The 21,978-nt window shown below is 48.8% G+C and overlaps 2 protein-coding genes across 3 annotated transcripts; one reads left to right on the top strand and one right to left on the bottom strand.

Annotated features, from left to right (window-relative positions):
* Positions 1-679: 679 nt before the first annotated feature.
* Positions 680-4,560, top strand: clul1 (clusterin-like 1 (retinal)). 2 transcript variants are annotated; one of them, XM_040172293.2, is made up of 9 exons: positions 680-1,152; positions 2,059-2,168; positions 2,275-2,423; positions 2,508-2,678; positions 2,813-3,257; positions 3,507-3,629; positions 3,715-3,929; positions 4,067-4,239; positions 4,333-4,560. In XM_040172293.2, exons 2-9 carry the CDS (start codon positions 2,066-2,068, stop codon positions 4,346-4,348), a joined length of 1,395 nt encoding a protein of 464 aa, XP_040028227.2. In that variant the 5' UTR covers positions 680-1,152; positions 2,059-2,065; the 3' UTR covers positions 4,349-4,560. The 2 variants fall into 2 exon arrangements, with proteins under 2 accessions (XP_040028227.2, XP_040028228.2); XM_040172294.2 differs by lacking the exon at positions 4,333-4,560 and having other exon boundaries at positions 942-1,152; positions 4,067-4,243.
* A 39-nt stretch (positions 4,561-4,599) lies between these two features.
* Positions 4,600-21,978, bottom strand: yes1 (YES proto-oncogene 1, Src family tyrosine kinase). Its single transcript, XM_040172292.2, has 12 exons — positions 21,453-21,978; positions 15,309-15,602; positions 14,661-14,760; positions 13,679-13,777; positions 12,779-12,882; positions 12,455-12,604; positions 11,242-11,397; positions 9,942-10,121; positions 9,743-9,819; positions 8,869-9,022; positions 8,052-8,183; positions 4,600-6,360 (listed from the first exon to the last, which is right to left on the bottom strand). Exons 2-12 carry the CDS (start codon positions 15,592-15,594, stop codon positions 6,152-6,154), a joined length of 1,647 nt encoding a protein of 548 aa, XP_040028226.2. The 5' UTR covers positions 15,595-15,602; positions 21,453-21,978; the 3' UTR covers positions 4,600-6,151.

The following is a 21,978-nucleotide window of genomic DNA, read 5'->3' on the forward strand; positions in this document are numbered from 1 at the left end:
TTGAGCCTGAGGAAGTTGCTCCACGTTTTCCTTTGAGCTTTGCTGTTGAACGAGTTTACAAAACCCAACGCGGCTCTCAGGCGTTAAATGTTTTGTCCGTTCCTTCAGGTCTCTGCACCTGTTTATCTCTTCTGTCCAGGTCAGGACGCTTTGATCATCAACACAAAACCTGACCCGGGACCCCATCGTGAGCCGGTTATACGGACCTGCTGCTGCACCCTGAAGTTTCCTGCAGTGCAACATCAGAACAACAACAAAAGTTTCCATCCTTCCCCCAAAATCAAATACTAAAGTTCAACCAGCGTGAAACACTTCTTTGGTGATTTACGTTCTCTCCGGTTGCGTGCACGAAGCTTCGGCCCTTCTTCTTTTGCCAACTGTTTTGTGTTTGAGCCCACTGAGCGGGGGGGTGCACATGGGAGGAGGGTCCCCCCCCCCCTGCCGTGTTAAAGGAACCAGGTGTTAAAGGTGTCAGGCCGAGCCGCGGCGCTGGCTGGTTTCCATTATCATCCTGAGCTGAGGATCCTGTTATCTGGGTCACACGCCGCACAGAGGGCACGTTTCAGGGGGAGACGGGGCACCAGTGAAATGGACGGGGACGGGGGACGGGGACGGGGCGGGGGCAGAGGAGCCCTTTCACCCCAAATATAGTCCCTCGCATTCCATGAGTGGAGAAAATATATCAAAACCCAGAGTGTTTCCCTTCATCAAAGAGACGCTCTGGATTCTCGCCTTGGTGGAACACCTAAGAGTAGCTGGTGGTGAAGGTTCCCCTCAGCTCAGAAACAATGGCCCAGCCTCTCACGAGGTCAACACAAGGCTCTGGTGCCACACGTGATCTTTTCTTAAAGCAGATTCTCTGTGACAACCCAACAGCGATTCATCAATCAATCAAACGCCAGCAACACTGTAAATTGATGCAAAAGAAACACATTTTCCTCAGTGTCAACACGACTGCCGTGAGTAAGCATCCTGTCATGCTGCACAGACTGCTGAGACGGGGCGTTGAATGCGGGATTAACACACATCAAGGACAGTAATCGGATGAAGCTGCAGTTGAACGAGCACAAATAGATCGGGTCAGTTGGACCAAAACTTCCCGAGCTCCGTGTTTATTCCTTCCAGTGGAGGATCTGCTCCAGTCGTCTGCTGGTGAGTTCCTCTGCCGCGATGGTCCCCGCGGGCCTCTCTGTCGGTTCTTCAGCGTGAACCGCGTAGTTTGTATTTAACTTGATTGTTTTATTAGAATCGTGTTGTTTTTTTAGGAATGTTACCATGAATGTTTGATGAGTTTGTGTTCTTAAAAGCTGACATGCTCCTCGTGTTTCTCACTACTTTAAATGCTTTTATTCTGAAGGTTACTGCAACATCAGGCTCTCGAATGTGTCTCTTTACCTGTATTTATTATTCACAATTATACTTGTTGCATGACCTCGCGTTAGTGGCCGTTAGGAACAACAGCTTGTTTACAGCAGGACACAATAGAGCGGATTGAAAGAGCAGCTTAAACCCGTAATGACATAAGAGAGTACATCCTCATTTACTGTAAATCCCTCCTGGATCTCTGTAACTCCTCTGTGGCCTAACGGGGGAAGGTGAGTTTACCTCATTTACTGGTTACGAACTTGATATGATGCTCGATGGCGCCTGTGACAGAGCTACCATGGTTACAAATAAGGAAAACAAGAACAAAGCTGTATTTATGGAGTCCAAAAGTTGCAGCAAATTATACAAACAATCTGGCTAAGTACAAAAAAATATTACACCGAAGAAGATTCAAAGTTGAGATGAAATGTTGACAATTTTACAGTTTTTCAAAGTACCATTGAGACACATCTTTACAGTCGGACCAGCTGAAATGAAGTCCTTCTCTGACCGTTTATAACGTCTAGACAGATGTGCAGCACCACCAGGTGGCAGATCTATACTTACGACCACGTCCCGTGCAGATGTTTAATCACACGCAGACTAAAAAGCCCCCCCCCCCCCTCGTTTCCTCCATCAGTGTACACGACATGTTCACCACTTGCCTTTCCGGTTCGTTTTAACCTTCTACAGCTCAAAGATGAGGCTGCTGCTCGGTTGGCTTGTTCTAGTGGCGACCCTGGGGGTCCTCCGCTCCGCCCCAGAGGACCAAGCCACCGGCATCTCAGAGGACACCTTAAAACGTGAGTCGGCGCGGAGGAATCTAAGGGCGGCCTTTGCTCATTGTGCGTCAATTCCACTAGTCGATGCGTGTTTATTAAAACTTTTTTTCTTCCCCGCGTCTCTCAGAGTTGTCCCTGAATGGGGAGAAACTGGTGGACGAGGAAGTGAGGAGAGCTCTGTACGGCGTGAAGCAGATGAGGGAGGTGATGTGGAGGAACGAGCAGAAGCACCAACACCTCATGAAGTCCCTCCGAAACAGCATTGACAAGAAGAAGGCAAGACCGACGGCAAACTTTCCTTAATACGAATGAAAGGCGAACAGAGGCCGAGAAAAGAACGTCTTCCCTTTGTGGCACCAGGGGGCCCACCAACTGGCTCAGGAGGTGACGGAGAAGCTGGAGGAGGCGGAGGAGCAGTGCAGGGACTCCCTGCAGTCCGAGTGGGCGGCGTGCAGACCTTGTCTGGAGGATGCCTGTAAGACCTTCTACACCTCCACCTGCCGCAGAGGATTCGGCCTTTTCAAGGCCAAGGTATGAAAACCACGGCTTCCCGACTCCCCCTCCGACTCCGCGAGCGGCGACTGCACCCAGACCGCGTCCTTCACCTCCACCGCAGCGCCACACGGCAATGCATTGACCTCCCACCTGCTTCTCACACTGTGCAGGTGGACAGCTTCTTCCGCAGAGTCTCCAGGCGCTTCGGCCCCCGGGAGGCCCGCGAGGACTCCGGGGACATCATGGTGAATCAGGGAACCGCCGAGCCCGACCCCGAGGTCGACCGCATCGAGGACTCCTTCAGGCGCCTGACCGGCCGGGTCGGCGCGCTGGTGAGCCGCAGCGCGGCCCTGGTCTCCGGGATGAGCGGCAGGCTGGACGGTGTCCTCCGGGACGCCTTCCTGAACGGCAGCGTCGCCCCGACGGAGGAGCCCGCCGCCGCCGCCGAGCTCTACGACGCCGGCCGGGACTCCGGCTTCCTGCAGGGCGTGGGCCTGGAGGAGGTGCTGGACTCCTTCTTTGACTTCGGCAAGAGCGTGGTGGAGGAGTTCGGGGCCGTCGTGACCCAGGCGCTTGACGACGTCCACGCGGCCGTGGAGGACAAGAAGAAGAGAGGTAGCGGGGGGGCAGCAGCGAGTTGAGGCCGTTTAAAAATGTCTCCCTCCACGAAGGACGTCCCCTCTTTTAGTTTTGGTCTTTCTTGACTCCGGTTTCTGCCTTTGATTTGTCCGTTTTGACTCATTTCAAAGACACCCAGTTTAGAGCGCTGCTTTTGTTCGGTACTTCGTCTTTTCGAATAGATACGACATCTTCACACGGTGCAGATCAATTAAAAACTCACCTCTACCTTTCCCTTTGGTGCAGGGATGGAAACCTTCACGCGCTTCCTGCAGAACAGGAAGTTGTGCAGAGACCTTCGCAAGCAGACCTCAGAGTGTTGGCAGCTCCAGAGCCAGTGTGAGGCCTGCCAGGGACCTCTGCTCACAGGTGAAGCACATACCCGCCCACCCACCAATCCCCCACCCCAGCCATGTTTTACCTCAGCAGCTCTTCTGACCCCCCCTACCTCCAGAGTGCCCCAGTGTTGAGGAGCTGCACGTGGAGCTGGCTGAGGTCTCCCAGGTGCTGGATGTGTCCAAAGAGCAGTACGAGGAGATCTTTTCCATCGTCCAGCGGCACACCGATGAATCCGTCGACTGGCTCAGCAACATGGCGGCTCAATTTGGCTGGGTGGCCCGGGCGGGGGTCGACAGCACCGCCCCAGGAAAGGTCTTCCTCATCACCGCGGTGAGAGGCGTCATTGTTTTAGATGTGGTCCGTTGTTTAAGAATACTAAAATCGTGGGGAAATTCATAAAAACAAAATAAAGACCGGGAAGGTTTGGATGGAGGGTGGTGTAACAGGAGACCTCTTCCGCTCTCCAGGTGGCGCCAAAGAGCCGCGACGGACAGAACGCGTCTGAGATCCAAGTGGAGGTGAACATCCTGAACTCTCCCCCACTCCTCCTCTCCGTTCCTGGGGAGCTGGAGCCGCGGGAGCCGTCCTTCATCCAGTACGTGGCCCAGGAGGCCCTGAACAAGTTCAAGGAGATGGTCAGGTGAGAACGCCGACCCTTTAAGGTTGTCGTTTTATTTCAGCTTTATTTACCGTTGTTCAGGTGAAACATCAAAGATGCACTCTTTCTTTCCAGGGACGAGGATGAATAAAACCGTCGTCTGCTCTCATGAACATCTGCCAGTATTTGCTTTGTGCAAGAATCTAGCCGGTTGTCCTGTATAGTCGGAATTATGTTGTTGAAATGTAAATGCTCAGCAATTGAAGCACAGCAATCGTTACTATTTATTAAATGTAAAAATAAGAATGTCATACCTGTTGTCAAATAGTGTATAAAAGACAAATAAAAGGAGGGTGAAATGCAGATGTGTTCTGTCTGTATGTGAACAAACCAACTCAGCGAAACCTTTGAGTAAAACTTTTAATTTCTTCTGTACAAAAATCATATTAATTTCCACTCTTGTTATTTCATTTATCATCTGATCACTAGTTTGAGTCTTCATGAACAATCACATATTAAGTTCTAGTGAGTGACGCTCAGAAAAAAAGAAAAGAAAAAATACAAAAAGAAAAAGTTCACATATTTGTCCAATCGTTAAAATCACTTATTGAAGGACAATAAGACTTCTCATCCCGTACTGCTGGACAGACAGTGAAAGTACCTCTAGAAAGTCAGTATTTGACTTATATTCTCCACATACAAATGCTTTAAATCCCTGACGAGGCCTCCGTGTGTGCAAGCTGCTGCTGTTGTTCTACTCACTTCGCTCCAGAAGTGATCCGTCATTCTCTACGAGTGGGAATCGAGGAAAGTAAACCAGAAAAGAGGAACTCGACGTGGTCGAACACGTCACACTCTTCACTCCACGCCTGGTTTTGCATAGTAGCATTTACAATTTAAAGAGTCATAGCTCGCTGGGATTTTACTGTGATAACAGAAAGACAACTACAACTTTACACAATGTCAATTTAACGGAGCATTTCTAGATTTATAGTCCATCACGTTCTGTTAAAACTATGTGTGTGTGTGTGTGTGTGTGTGTGTGTGTGAGAGAGACATGGGGGGAAAATATATTACAGCATTTAGAAATGTGCACCAAACCAAAGACAAGATGCTAATTTCTTTTTCACAGCTGAAATGTCAAAACATTTATAAAATGTTAAACAGGAAAAAGTTGTTTTTGCATGATCAAAATACCTCAATGATTTCAAGTCCCCGTTTAAATAAAACAAAAAATATATAATAAAATCGGAGTTTGGCATTCAAGTGGCCGCGTTAAATATAATTTGTTCGATGTTTAACGCGGCCTTCCCATGTTCTCATTCACCCACCTGATCGCACGTTCTAAAAATACATCTTTCTGCACAAACTTTATGTACATCTGCATCGATCTCAGTACATTCGTCCGCCCGTGAAGTAACCGTTTACTTCACCTCACCCCGTCAAAGCCCCACAGCCCCATTGCTGACAACTCGAGCTCTTCAAAAACACAACCCATCGACCTACAGATTCAAACCTGACTCGCACGTACAAAACATCTCGACTACAACAGCGAAGAGCTGTGTGCGAAACAAAATGAAAGAAGGGGAAAAGTTGTACCGTTTAAAAAAAGAAAAAAAGGAAAAAAAAGTGAAAAACAAATTCTGTAAGAAGCCACTGATTTTCAAATCAGAAGACGATCCCTCTTATTTTCATCACAGTGTTCAGGCCAGTTCATAGGAGTTATTCTGACATCAGGGTTCCCAGCGTTTAACACACCAGCAGTAATCTGAACAGTCCCAATATATTTGTCCCCTGGGGACGTCCCTCTACTTCAGAGGACATCTTCTTCCTTCTCTAGCAGACGTACCAGTGTGGCTAAGGACTAGCTTGTAGCATTAACCCCCCCCCCCCCCCCCCCATGTTAAAGTTCTCTGTTGTCCCAAGCCCCCTCCCTCCCCCTGAATCTCCCAGACTAGAGGTTGTCTCCCGGCTGGTACAGCGGCTCCGTGGCTGTGAAGTAGTCCTCCAAAAACGACTGGATGTATTCGAAGGTCGGCCTTTCGTCCGGCTCCTTCTTCCAGCACAGCCTCATCATCTCGTGGAGGGAGTCGGGGCACCCCTGGGGGCCGGGCATGCGGTAGCCCCGTTCCACTTGCTCCAGGACCTCTCGGTTCACCATACCTGGAAGAAACAAAACAAACAAAAAAGGGAAATGTGCCTTAAATGGACTGCGATTGGACAGCATTTTACTCAAAAAGCAATTTGAGTCACCCATTCACACACATAGTGAGCTACTATGCAATGCAGTGGGCAAACAATAATGGAAGTTGTTTAACCCCCATAAAGGCCTGGATTCATAACTCTTTTGTCTTTTTGAAAGCAAAATATCCTTTTGAAACTAACTCATTTTGAAAGATCGGTTGTAGCAGGTTAACAATAAGAGCTGAGAGGAGGTCAAGAAGGTCCCAAAATCCACTGTGTTAAGCAAAAAAGGTGATGAGATGTAGCAAAGAAACAAGTTAATAGAAGTAAAACGTCAATTGTTTTGCTTAACACCCTCGATAGATCACATAACATTTTGAAACCCCCCAAACAGCGGCGCTTCATCTTCTGCCCTCTCCCTTCTAGTCGTGGACTCCTTCCCCAGACTGAACCCTGTGACACGGCCCTGAAGCGGCTCCGCGGGGGGCTCGAGTGCAGCTTAAAGAGGTTATGACACAGAGTCTGTGGTATGGTCACAACCCCCCCCCCCACACACACACACACACACTCCCCCCTCTTCTTGCATCTCTCTGTGGGAGAGTGGGGATCAGATTATCACACACACACACTCTCTGGAGAGGAAAGACCCGGAGCAACTGCTGAGACCAGGAACCGGTGGCATGTTGGAAGCGGAGGTGTTAGTGTGATTTAGAGCTCCAATAACATGCCTGTCGTATCGATGTACACAGACTAAAATGGAAGAACAGGTGATGATGATCTCCTGGTATACCTGCAGCATACTGCTTTTACGTCTTAAAAACAAGAGAATGGAAATGGAGTTCCCCAAAAAGACTTCAGCACAGCGGGACAAGAGGTCCGGTGACTCATTGAACAATTTCTAGGAAGGGGGGGGCTCCAGGGTGAACAATCTGAGCAAAAAGGTTTACACTGAAAAAGGGCCACGGGATCCAGATGGCCCTCTACTAGAGACGGCGGTTCGGTCTGCCATATGGCGCTCTCAGCGATCAGCGGCAGGCAAACGCCGTCGACAGCAGACCCGCTGCAGCGCTGCTCTCAACCAGGAGGGGGCAGAAACGAGGTGGCAGACGAGGTTGTGTGTGTGTGTGTGTGTGTGTGTGAGAGAGAGAGGTTCTTTCCCATGCGCTGACATCCGCGTTGACTCATCGTAAGGCCGGCGCATGCTTCTGCGTCTTCACGCACCGTCGTGTCGACGCACTCGTTTCAATTCATGCTTCTAAAAGTCTTGCGTGTGTTGCAGAGGAATTCACCGCCAGAACAACAGGTGGAGTAACGTGTTTTTGTCGAAGACGACCTAGACAGTCACGTCTTTGTGTGGAAAGTTGTTCTTTAATTTATTTATCGTATGCTTTATTGCCCCGTGCATCACCACTGTTGACACATTTTTCACATTTGTCCCGTATTTTCCTCCACAACTTTGTGCAAGGGACACGCAAGGGGACTCTTGCGTCTGCGTGTCCTTGCGTCTCTCTGAAAACGCAGAAGCATAAACTCGTCTTTAAAGCCATTTATAGCCATACATTCTGTGCTCTGCACAGCACGGTGTTGCAACAATGCCATTAAAATGCTCTGGTGATTCTTCCCGTTTTCCCCGACTGAAAAGGAGGCAATGAATGTGCACGTCTGGGTACCTGGGTACGGTACTCGGCCCTTGGTCACCAGTTCGGTCAGCAGTATACCAAACGACCAGACGTCCGATTTGATGGTGAAGCGGCCGTACAGAGCCGCCTCAGGCGCCGTCCACTTGATGGGAAATTTAGCACCTGGGATGAAAAAAAGAAAGGGTGGAAGGAAAAATCAAAAGGGGTCCCAAGTTGTTTTAATTATTAATTGAAGTGCAACTAATAAAAAATAAAAAAAGAGAAAAAAAACGATATGACATAAATAGGTTGAAATTACACCATTTAAAAAGTTCTTAAGGCCCATTTAAGGCTCTTTGCTTCGCATTTAAGAAAAACATTGGTTGGTCCTGACGGATGCAAGTGTAGGTGAAACACAATCAACCAAACAGAAGTACGAAAAACATCAACAAAACTTAGACACACATAAACACCAGTGTCTCACACCGTCTCCTGGTCCAAAGTCCAGTATTTGTTTGTTTGACCCCCCCCCCCCACGAGTCATCAGTCTCACTTTACACTCCACGCTGAGTGTTCACGTTGTGGTCAAACTACATCCTGTATAAAACCAGAAGGTTATTGAGGCGCTAACGGGATGTTTTGTATGTCTGTCAAACAAGAACAGAACAAATGAACCCATTATCCAAACTGTTGACTAATCTTCTGTTGACGCACTGATTGATAAATTAAACGTGGGGGCCTGAATACACAGATATGGATCATTGCTGCTAATAACCATCGTCATCACTGCTGGATTAATCAATAGTCGTGTCAATAAAGTATTGTAGATGTAAATAGTAGTGCGGAGTAAAAAAACAACAACAGCCACCTTGTCTGGCGGTGTACTCGTTGTCCTCGATGAGCCGAGCCAGGCCGAAGTCGGCGATCTTGCACACCAGGTTATCCGCCACCAGGATGTTGGCAGCTCTCAGGTCCCTGTGGATGTAGTTCATCCTCTCGATGAAGGCCATGCCATCTGCGATCTGACGCGGGATTGGAGCGAACAGATAAGACAGCGGGGGGGGGGGGGGGGGGGGGGGGTAGCATTAGGACAAGCCAAGGAAGAATATTTTGAGAAGACAAAATTCTACTTTTCAGTATGAACAAGAAAGGGATTAGAGGGAGTTTTCATCTTACTGCTGTTTGAGACCCAGATGTTGATGCAGGCAGAAATAATATATTATTTAAAAGAGATCAAGTGGATTTACAACCACAACCGCTGGATACAGCTTTAACGGTTTCCCCTCGCGCCGGCTGCTGACCCCCCACCTCGGCGTCTGGAGGGTTTTCAACTTGCCCTCGATCGAGTTCTCAAGCGCTTCCGCTCTGCTGAGTGAGGAGAAGAGGCGGCCCGGGGAGGCAAAATTAAGAGGAGATCAGGGTAGGCGACTGAACCGGGGCGCTCAAGTGTCCTCTGATGAGGCGTGTTTAAGTGCTACAGTGTCGGTTAGGCGGTGGAAGACGAGGGGGGGGCAGAAATGTCTGCTGAGATATTAAATAAAGACGACAGCCTAATGGAGAGCAAAATGAAACCGCTTTTCACGGGGTTTTAATATTTGGCTTGTGCACACCTACACACTCGGCTGGGAATTCGCCAACACGGAGCCCTCTTTGTTTATTGCGGACGCATGAAAATCCTTCCCTGGCGCCCGTGTAAAACGGAGTAGCGGTGCCTGCGATGTCTTGGCGAAAGGTGCTCCTACCTGTGCAGCCATGTCCACCAGCTGGGGCAGCTTCAGATATCTGCCATCTCCCTCCTTCAGGAAGTCCAGCAAACTACCTGTCAAGCAGAACCCACAGCGTTTGCAATAAACACGACACCATTGAGAATCACCAAAACGCTATGGAGCCATTTTGTATCACCCCCCCCCCCCCCCCCCCCTCCGCATGGCCTCTCCTTACCTTTGCCCATGAACTCGGTCACGATGTAGATGGGCTCCTCCGACACCACGGCATAGAGAGGCACCAGTTTGTCGTGTCGCAGTTTCTTCATGATCTGAGCCTCCTGCAGGAAGGCTTCTGGAGACATGGTGCCCGGCTTCAGGGTCTTGATGGCCACCTTGGTGGTGCCATTCCACGTGCCTGTACAAAAGCCACGATGAAGACAAAACGATCACTCGCGGTCGGAAGGAACACGGAATTAGCGGCCCTGGCTTGGCTTTTATCCAATGTATTAAGTGACTAAAACCCTGGAGGCTATTTGAACCATTTTGAGTGAAGGGCGGCACTAAAATCACGCCCAGAAATCTCTGCCAGCGCTCCCGCGTGGGAGAGAAAGAACCCAACGCGGCACTTCCTGGTGGAGAGCCACTTACTCACGCCCTGCTTGCATACAATGAGCCGAGGGCGGAGAGCCGCGGCCGACCTCGATGAATGAGTCACGCCGAGCAAACAGCACGAGCTACCAGATGATACAGAAGAGCGCCGATACCACGGAGGTGGGCGGCACGCGGCGGAGGCCGACCAGCGCCGGCCGACGTAACGCGTCAGGAAACAACGCCACGCCGAAAGGCGGAGGCGCCAGCCGGGGAGGGATTTTCAGCAGAGTAGAAAAAGGCATCGACGGCACGCGGCTTGTGCGCGTGTGCGTGAGACGCAGAGGGGGAGGACGGCGGGTCGAGGCTTGCTGCGGGCCAGGCTTGATGAAAGGGCGCGTGATGAAAGAAGCGAGCTGAAAGGCACCGGCCTCACATGCGGGCCGAGGCGCTGACGCGTGGGAGGCGACCTGCGATTACCGAGCGCGCGTGTGTGAACCGACAGTATTTACGTCGCTGAGTGAACTTTGTTGGTATACATTTAGTAGTTTTGTTTTGCATTAGTTCTGAATAATGTCCAGTGGAAGCGTCGTTTATCAACGGTTTCTATTCTTTACTCATTCATGACGTTTGGATTCAGATCCGTTTTTTTATTTATGAATGCACACAAAATGTATTTTGTGATCTATTTCACCCAAATGTTTTCAAGGCACCAAAAATGGGTCGATAAAAAATAAAAAGAGGATAGATTTTAAATAATAGAAAGTACAAAGAAATCTCTTTAGATTCAACAACTGCATTTTCTTTCAATAATTCTGTTTGTATGCATCTAAATAGAAAAATAGCTTGAATTACAAAAGCGAATTGACAGGAACGGAGCGGGTTAAGTGGCCTCATCACTCATCCACAGACATACAAGACATATTCTGTGTGCGGACGTCTCTTACCCATCCAGACTTCTCCGAAGCAGCCCTGGCCGAGTTTGAGCTCGAGTCGGAGTGACTCCCGCGGGATTTCCCAGGCGTCTTTGGCCAGTCCCTGAGTCTGAGGCTTCACCGTGGGGCACACGCTGGTCAGCCTGTAGCACAGACCGTCCGAGTGCTCTGCACAGGAACAGACGAGGGAAGACACACAAAGACCTTTCAGCTGCAGCCTGTTAGCGATCAGCTGTTTAAAACCCGATCACTATTGACTCTGTCACTATTAAAGCTGATCGCACGTCATCGGCTGTGGTCACCTTGAGGCCAGTTAGAGTGGAAGTTGAGATTTAGGGTAAACATTTTTCATTCATTTAAAACTGTAAATGCCACAAAACGACACCAAACGCATTATAAATCAAACCAAAATACAGCAAACACACAGTAACCGTCACACTCATTCCTCGCAGAATAATCCCCCAACCCCCGTTTTTCCTAAAGCGCGTCGTTCCAGAAACGATCAAAACTTATGGTAATTTCACCGTAATGACATGAACCATGTTGAACTCAATTTATTCTCAATTTCGGTAAGAAAGCAAAAAGATCAAGCGCTTGTTGAGAGATGTTGGGGGCTTAACGCGGCAGACAGCAGCAGCTAAACGGGAATGTTTCATTGGTATTCTGCACACGCGGACTGGATGCACATCAGGGGAAACCAGCGTGTGAAATCTCAGTTATTGTTAGATATAATTTCATATGCTTAAAACGCTGCCCTCGGGGTAATAAATAAGAGTCAGTTATGAAAAGCACTGCAGTTATTATTATTAAAAGGAATTTTATGGACGCGTGCAGTGGAGGCTCAACACAGAAAATAACACAGATGTTTTCTTGACACAGTCTGCTTTGCTTCTTTTTTAAAGCCCAGCTGCCTCCCGGTCAATATTCAGGAGATTACAGCAGGCTTAAGACATTTTATATTCGTGCCTCTTATGGCTTAAGTCACGGTTTTGCTTTTTTTTTTGGGTGGGGGGGGGGGGGGGGGAGAGACATTGTGTGGATTGCTGACCGTGTCAGTGAAAGCAGAGCTGCAGAATCTACACATGCCCAATGAATTATGCATTTCCTACGAGCACTGAATTCATCGGCTGAAATACTTGTAGCGCGCAAAACACACACACACGATGATGTAAACTCTGAGACTAGAAAGAAAAAAGCTCAGTTTGTGTAAACGCCTCCTGCATACCTGTGTAGTGTTTCACCAGCTTCTGCAGGGCCTCAAACTGGGCCCGGGTGGTGATGTAATAACCGCCGCTGTCCAGCTTTCGGATCTTGTAGTGTTTAACGTTGTCTCCCTTCACCTCGTCCCAGTCCCGGATGGACAGCGAGTAGGCACCTTAAAGACCCGCGCACAACAAGTTAGATCGTGCTCCTCAAATCTGGTCTACACCACAGTGTAAAAACACTATTTAATTAGCACCTACACAAGTCAAATAGAGCAGTGGTAGAAGCTCCCACAAGCATAAATAAGGGGAGGGGCACACAGCCGAAGGGAAGGACATCCTCTTACCTTTGGTGGTCTCGCTCTCTCTGGCCAAGAAAGTCCCCCGCTGGTTCCCAGGGAGCAGCAAGAGCCGCTCGGCGTCTTTGCGGCCCATTTTACCAAAGTACCATCTGCACAAAGAGTCACAGGCCGTCGGATAAGGAGACGCAGGTAAGGTATATGTAAGGCACTAGAGGTTCTATGTGAACAGTACAAGCCCGGCCGGTAAGATGGTAATTCTCAATATCAAAAAAACAAACAGAAATATAATGGATCGGAGTTTAGCTGGTTAACATTGAACGTCCTCGTCACACAAATTTCTCATTGGTGAACTTCAGTCTGGCGGAGGCTTAAATAGCTTAAATCGTGCTCAAGCCTAAATAATGTTTACCGTGCAACTATAATGATGGCTTGTTATCAACTTTGCTCCAGGCAACATGACTAACTTGTTCCATTACATATACAAGCTACAGTTATAAATGAATAAAACATGAACCCATAGCTATAAACAACACTAAATCTCCCTTCTCTTCTTTTCATTCATTTTAGAGCAAGAGAAAAGCAAAAGTCCTGAGCTGTGTAGATCACCTACCTCTCGCTCATTAGGACGGGCTAACGAATCTACCGTACAACGTCTGTCAGCCGATGAGAAACCAGGCAAAACTAGTGCCGTTCCCGTCGCACCGGATGAACCACAACACCAACGTCCTCGACTCTCGGCGATACGCGGCTCCTTTGTTTAGACTCTCCGCCTGTCGTAACATGACGGGTTTTGTCACGATGCCCAGAACGCATCACGTCCTCTCAATCAGAGGGGAACTAACTGAGCCGGAGGATCAACAGCAGCCGAACGCGAGGGAGGAAGCGGGAGCGAAAAGGAGCCCCGTCGGAGGGGAGGGAGGGAGAAAAAAGGTGACGAGCTCTCACTCTTCGGCCTGTATGGAGTCGGCGGGAGCCACGTAGTTGCTGGGGATGTAGCCCTTCTCCCCGGTGTTGATGGAGCGAGCCTCCCACCAGTCGCCTTCCCTGCACGCGGGAGGGGATTAGAAGTCAGTTAACCATTTTATGTTAATATAGTTTCCGGTGGCTGCAGCTTGCAGACATGAAACCAATTTAAAAGTACAATATTTCCTTCTCAATTATAGCGGGAAATCACCCAAGTGCTTCCCAGTAGCACTCGACTACAGTTCTAATAAACTAGGATAAGACGCTTTGTAGTCGTCGGCCACTCAAAGTGATCCTTTGTTAAGGATTATAGCGTATGACAATTCCCACGGCTCATTGTAATCCTTCTATAAGATACATGCATTTATCTTAGATGCAGACGCACGCAGTCGGCCACATTTACTTGTATTCTTCATAACGGCCGAAGCATGATTCTGAGGAGGTGGAGTCGGTCCTCCTGCCACCTCCTTGATTTCCATCAATGCAAACGCAACGTGCTCAGTGGCTGAAGACGGGACTTGAGGAGCGTTTGGAGCTCTGGCCAAATGTTGCCTTAATGTACAGCAGGATGTGGCACACCATAAATAACATTTAGTGAATCAGTGAGTTTGACCTTCAGGCTTATTATCGTTGCTTTGTTGAGGTCTTTGAATACAAACTCTGTAAAGGTTTAATATGTCCATCCATCTTATTCGAATAAATGAGGGAACAGCCGTGTGTTTTACACCAAAACCCAAATGTTAAAAAAAAAAAAACAACCTGAGAGGAATGCTCTGTGGCGGGAGAAAAGCCAGGGCGACTTTAGCAGATGGCCCATTAGAGGAACACATTAACCCAGAGAGACTTCTGCCCCCTTTCAGTCCCGAGTACAATGAGGGATTAAACACACACACACACACACACACACACACACACACCCACACCCACACAGGAGGAGTCCGTCCCGCACAGCAGATGTACTCACGTGTTGTTGATAATCTGGAAGCGGTCCCCCTTTTTGAACGACAGATCGTCTGACGTCCTCGCTTCGTAGTCGTACAGCGCCACGAAAAATGTGACGCCGCCTGAAAGCGAGAGAAACAAGAGTGTTGGAGTCGCGCATTCGATGGGGAGTTCCCACACGTTCCCACACGTTCCTCTAATCCCACCCTAAAATGCAACGAAATGTAACCTTGACATAAAAAAAAGACTTATATTTCCTATTTGAGCATTACCTCCAATCAGGCAACCAAACTGACTACTTTCTCATATTTAATTGTAGTCTGTAGTCTTTTTTTCAGGACTCATTTTGAGGAGGAATTGATGAACACAACTGTGAGCATGAATGACTTTTCTTTGGCTGAGCTGCTTCCCATATAAGAGACCTATTTGGGGTTTTCCTAACCCCTAACCCCTAACCCACTCTCAAATGTCTACATTTACATAACATCTGCTGCTCCTAACAAAAGGTTCAGCGGAGGTTATTCTGAAGTCGCGCACCGATTCACACATTACGACAACAGAGCGAGAAGGAAAACGTTATGAGGACGGCAAATTAGTCGAGTGCATTACGACCTTTTTGTCTAATTAAGGGCATTTCATTCAAATTGATAACTGCGTTTCCCAAACTGACCTGTGATGACCCCGGGGAAGGGACTGCTCACCGCCACGGAGGTGAAGGAGGTGGAGGCCCCGCCGAACGGCGTCATGATCGAAGACGCCCCGCCGAAGGGCGTGAGGGCGGCGGCGTGACTGTTGTAGCTGTTGTTGTGCGTCTTCATGGCGGGCGAGTGACCCATCAGGGTGGGGTCGGGCCCGTAGTGGCCCAGGTGGGAGTTGTTCGGCGTGGAGTTGTCGGGCCGGTACTTCACAGCGCCGGGCGCCGAGCCCTTGTCCTCTTTGCTCCGGACGCAACCCATCGTCAAGCCTGCAGGGGGGAATTAGAATTTGAGGATCTCAGTCTTTGATGGAGGAAGCCATCTTTGATTCTTGGTTCTTTAGTTCTGGGTTACGGACAGTTAGGGAAACACGTAAGCTGTATTTACTGTTTGAATGAATCCCCAAAACGGCCAGAAAAACACAATAAACGTTGAAAGAATAGAGGTACGATCTGAATCTGAAAAAGGCGGCTTTTATAAAAAGATGGCTGGGGACGGATGCAATAAAACCTGTGACATAAATAGTGGTGGATTTATTTAGTCCTGATCAATGACGTCAACATGTAGACCAATGAGATCAGTCACAATAATTACAAATTAAACGGTAGACGTGCTGGTCAGGGGCTTTCTTTTTGCTTTGGGTGGTCTCAGCACAAACTCGCTCATGCAGAAAAGACTGCATGCGAAACGGATGACCTCACAAGTCCGTCAAGCTCGCGGGGGCTAGAAACTATTTCCCGATAGAGCCCGAGGTCGTGTCGTGCTGCTTCGGTTTATTTGTTGTTTTTTCTGTGACCTTTGACCTCTTTGTATCTCAGAGTGCAGAACAGACTGAGACTCCATTCCAAGTCTGATCCGCTGTCAATGACTCACCCCGGCATTAGTAAAACGTCACGTCAGGGCTCCAAATGGCCATCAGTAACAGTGGCAGAGGTGTGTGTGTGTGTGTGTGTGTGTGTGTGTGTCTGCACGCTGCTGAGGGGAGGGACAGTGAACAAAAAGACAACAAGCTGAACCAGAGGACATCTCTCACAGCTCGTTGACCTGGTTTATGCCTCGTCGTCTACAGTAAACGGGAGCTGTTGGACGGAAGCTCTCCGTATTTCTGTGAACTGTAAAGTCTCATCACAGGCAGAGTTTAGGTTTTTAAATACATACTGGATAATGTTTGATGCATTTTAATATTTTGTCTTTTGTTGGCGTTTGATTTCAGTCACACGGTTTGAAAACACAATTTTTACAATATTGTATTAATGATTGACTATATGAAGTAACACATTTTACACATTACATGTACATATATTGTGTTAGATATTCTTTTGCTTTATATTACTCTCAAAACCATTCATTGAATCTCTACTGAAAGAATGGCGGCAGCTTGCACTGGTCAGGGCTGCAGCTAAACCTCATTAGGGTCAAAGGTCAACGTATGGCTCTACGGACCCGAGACGGATGGCGTATTGACTCGGCCGTATGAACAAACCGTACGGGCTGAAAGAAAATGCAGAGGCAGCACAAAATGGGCAGCCGGGCGAGAGGAATGGATGAAGATGATTTATTATGAAAGGAAACTGGGACATTTAAAGAGCTGAAAGGAGAGACGGATGTACGCTGCACAGAAAAGTCAACGGCAAATGAAGAATGGTCTCTATTATTCTTCCATTTTGGGGTGCAGAATGAATGTTCCTGTGGTTTAATAACTGGTAAACGTACGCGTGAGCGTACGTTTACCAGTGCAGGTCAAGTGCAGGTCAAGTGTCTCCAACCTCCTGGTCTTAATTCATCGCTGACAAAAACCACACAAACATCAGAGCAGGAGACCACATAAACACCACCGCTAACCTTTGACCTCTTCCGGTGGCACGCGGCAACCGCTACGTTTCCAAACGTCTAGAACACTTAGTGTCCGATCCCTGAAGTCAGGCTGAACGGAAACAAGGTGTGAGCGGGTCAGAGTAGTCAGGGATCCAAATCCCGGAAACAAAACACTCCTGACGGCTGATCCTGATAAAGCCCCCGCCGATGACCACGACACACGGCTCGCTCTATGAACGACAACAACGAACAAATGCAGAGTGCTGATTTTTGTGAGTTTTGTGCAAGCAATTTAACGTCCCGATTCTTGTCCCGAATATGTCAGGCTTCATTCAGTAATTGAAACTGAAAGTTTTACAGCACGGGATTGAACACTCCGAGCGAGCTGTGCTGTAAAAACTTTTCCTTGGCATGAAATGGCAAATTATCAAAGCAGTGCATGAAGCTGTTGTAGCCGATCTAGTCTATTTTATTTGTGCGATACAGTCAGTACAGTACGCCGTTTTTATTTTTACATTCGAATATTAATTTTCACGTTCAAATACTAGTTTTCAACTACTATTCAAATATAGAATATTCGTTGAGAGACCTAGTCAACTCAAATGATGGCGGTCTTGATGAGTCTTTTGAATCCTTTTCTCAGGTAGCGGTAGTTTTTTGATGTAACGTTCCCAAATGCAGCCGTGGAATTATAGCGTAGCATACACGTTCCTTTTTACACCATTATGACACCGAAAGACTCGCTCCCGAAAGCGATCGAAAATTTGCGTACGATATTACAAACATTCCTAAGTTTGGAAATTCAGGTACATTACAGCTTTTTTCGGCAGACTTCAGGGAGAACAATGAGGGCGGAGCATCATCGGGGTGCCGTTTCAAATGATACACTCGGTGGTCGAGAGCACACGAAAAGGAAAAGAGCGAGCGCGCCGTTCGCTACCTGGTCCGTTTCAGCCAGCTGGCTGACAACAGCTTCTCTTGCCCAACGGGGGTTTGGCAGTTTAGAGAACACTCAACTTTCGTGCAGTTAATCCAGACATGTGACACTGACCGCGGACAGCTTCATTCATGGACTCACAAGCTGCACAACAAATGCAGGGCAAACCCTGGAATGGACATTTGGCACGTCTTCTTTGCATTACTTGTGGGGGTTTCCGCCAGCCCAAACGATTCTAAAGAGAGAAACACTGGGAGTCTTTAAACCAAAACAACAACAAAACATTTTATGCAACCACCCGCGAACAATTGTGCCCCGAGAAGAACAACAAAAAGGGCAACTTTTCTCCTGGGAAGTCCTTTGGATTCATTCTTCTCTGCGCCTCGTCTACCTTTTGTTATGGACAAAGAAGAAGGCACCTTGTGGTGCTCCCCCACAGCGCTCAGCGCGCTCACCACCCCCCCCGAGCCATTGAGTCCCATACACATGCTAACACTGAGCAGCACAAATGCTAATAGGGGCACCGATGGTGGAGCCAAAAGGCCCGACCGTCAATCACAGAGCTGCAATTCAACCCGCAGAAGAGCCGCAGGCCTCTCAAGACGGGAAGACACGCGGCCTTTTTTTTGTATTTATTAAAACATAAGACTTCCAAAGGCGAAGGCCTTTACGCTCGGGCGTACCGTCCAAGCACGCACTTAAGGCGAGCGGTGCGTGCTCAAACAAGCGCTGCAGCCAGACCTCCTCCAAGGACACGAGATACGCAAGGCTGTGAGCCAGACCGCCGGTGATGCCGCGTCAGATTAAAAATACAAAATAAAAAGGAGACACCGGCTGCTGCAGGAGGGGAAAACACCAGAGACCTTTCAGCATACAGTAATGCAGGTGGTACCAAAAGAGTGTGCCGCTTTCTGGTGAAGGGATACAAAATTGGAGAAAAAAAAACTCCCAATCCTACAGTGTAATGTTGTTAACAAGTGCTTCACCGTCCAGTGACAAGTACGGCGCAATGGTGGACAAGACTTTCTGCGCAGATGTTGTTCGCGTTAAGCATGAAAGTCGCTTCGCGGTGCAGGCAGATGGTGCCAATGTTTGGATCACCAGCTTCTCTGGCAGCGTCCGGCTTTTAAAGCCCACTTTCCCTGAAGGGATGTGGTCACTCATCGGAAATGACCCCCGATCGGCTGAAAGTCTCACGCCTGGGTTTCTCGAAGACAATATGCAAAGAGCTGACATTCACGTCCTCTTCGCGCTGCGATTGGTCTGAAAAGGAGCCGGAGGGGGGGGGGGGGGGGGGGGCGTTCCATCAAAGCTTTGTGTGAAAGGGGAGATCTTTGACTACCGTTTGACTAATCAGATACCTTGCAACTCCCGTAGAGTGTACCTTCGACCTTTGAGCCACGGCCTTGTGTAAGCTTTGCGGTCACGTGGAACACGGCGCACACTCATAAACAAAAAGGCGTATATTCATTGACGACAGATCAGGAATTTAGTTTAACAGATACTTAATTATTGATGAGGAAGTTCTCGCTGAAAACTCTCGGCAGAGCTCTTATGCGGAGGTGAAGCTGCACCGGCCTCTTTGTTTGGAAAAGCATTCAGGGGCAAAATGTTGGGAAAGGAAATACGATCCAGAAAGTTGAGCCACGAGTGTGTTTGAGGGCGCGTCGGATTCCCAAACACGACAGTTTGTCATACTTGCGGGAAACTGTGAGACGTTATTTTATCCCGGGTTGCCTTGTCTGGTTCGACTGTGACGGACGACCCCGCGGGGAGGGACTGCCGACGCTAGGCAAAGCCAGCAAAGTCCAGCAAAGAACCCGGATCCGCCGTCGCTGCAAGCGAGACACCATCAGATACCCGTTCACCTCGCGGTCTGATGACGACGTGGTCGCGGCATCTTTGTAAAAAACCCTCGTTCCGCCAGGGCTAATTTGGGCTCTGGCTGACCTCTGACCACAGTCGAGATCGCAGCTGGGTTCAGCGGGGCGTGGTCGGTTTCACTGTGACCACACCCAGTCGGGAGAGGGGGGAGGGGGGGTGCTGCGTGTATAGCTGGCAGGGAAGGCCTGAGATCATCAAAAAGGATTTGCAGCAAATCACAGAGAGAGCGCGAGGAGGTGCCAGGGGGCAGGCGATTGCCCCCCGGCTCAGCTCGGTCTTATCTTCGGGGCAGCCGGCCATCACTGCCAATCACTGTGAGTGGAGGGGATGGGGAGGGGGGGTGGAGGAGAGGAACTTCCTTCCGAGTCCATTCATGCCATTGGGGGCCACCTGCTGTGCCCGTCAATAGCCAGAGTGACGCCGGGAGAGGGAGAGGATAAAAAGGACCATCTCCAAGGAATAAAAGAGAGCTCTTCTTTTTCCTCCCTCTGAGGCCACATCGTCGACCGATGGCATCCGACCGTCTGGCCACGGACAGTAAGCTTAAAAAAAAAAAATCATCAAACCGCGAGGATGCCGCGGAGACACATCGGTCGCATGAGGACACTTGAGCGTCTTTAAAGTTAAACTCAAGTCCTTGAAGCCCGGCCAGCACCACCTGTTAGTGCTCCTCACTCCTCTGCAAACAGCCCTCTCCTTTATAGCTGTGTGTGTGTGTGTGTGTGTGTGTGAGAGAGAGACAGGACTGTCCAGCCAACTGGGTCTGTGCTAACAGAGGGATTACCGTGCAGCGGGATTACTGTGCCACTGGAGTATGTAAACACCCACGATGAGGGACAGTGACGACACGCCATAGCAAACAGCCCCCCCCCTCATTTAAAGCCTCTTTACACACATGCTTTAAAAAAAATTTTTTTAAAAATGCTGATCTGGAAAGTGGACGTGCACCACCACGATTAAAAAAAGCACGCAAGAACAGATGTAGTCAGTTTATTTGTGCGAAGGTTTAGTTGCAACAGAGACAGTCTGACGGACTAAAAAGGAATAAAAAAGCCTTTAACAGCTGAACCCTGCAGCAGCTGATGGTGGGAGAAGAGATGGAGATTTGGGTGAGGCAGAATGAAAAAAGGAGTAGGTGGTTTTCGTGGGGTTGAATCGATAAAAGCAGTGTGTGATTTTTTCTTCAATTAAGCTCCAGAAGTCAAAGAGATTATCTGATGAATGAATAAATGTCATGACTCAAACGGTAAAAATGCAGCGACTTCGCAATTCTTCCAGGTTGAAAGTTTTTTTTTTTTAACTCTTTATAGACGTATAGGAGACTTTTAAAACAACACCACCGAAAACGATGAAACCCTCCTTCAACTTTCTCCAAGTGTCACAGAAACTAAGCGGCCCTGCTCACGCGCTCCCGACACCAAATAACACCTTTTATCCCTCTTCTTCTTCTTCTCCTCCTCTTTTGTTGTCGAGCGCTTCTTACCTTTTTTTTAACGCGACTTTTGCCTCGTTTCACTTCGCCTACATGCGTCCGGTGATCTTTTGTCTTTACTCCCACGTTTCGGTTTCGCGTCGACAATCCACACGGGGAGCGGAAAGAGGCCGAGAGAAGCACTTCCGATCCGAGGACCTCAGTCTTCCGTCCGTCCCATGCCGATTAACTTCTCCACTTAAGTCCTCCGACGGGCGGCTTTGTGCTCCGTTAAAAGCGAGGGACGCGCCGCCGAGCGGAGAAGAAAGGACGCTCAATATGGCCGAGCGAGAGCCGAGCGAACCGGTTAGAATATCCACAAATCACCGCACCGCCGACGGGTCACGGTAGCGCCGAAAGACACACAACAATAGCCGGGCTAGTGCCGAGGAACCGACGAGGCCGAAGAAGGAATACTGATGCATTCAGGGTCTCACATTAGGCTCGTAAATCCGGGTTTCCCAGATCCTCTTCTTTTTTTTTTCTTCACTAAATATTGGTTTTAACGTTCACACATTTGTTGTGATTCACAAGAGGC

The sequence above is a fragment of the Gasterosteus aculeatus genome, chromosome 3 (assembly GCF_964276395.1).
Source record: "Gasterosteus aculeatus chromosome 3, fGasAcu3.hap1.1, whole genome shotgun sequence".
Lineage (NCBI taxonomy): Eukaryota > Metazoa > Chordata > Actinopteri > Perciformes > Gasterosteidae > Gasterosteus > Gasterosteus aculeatus.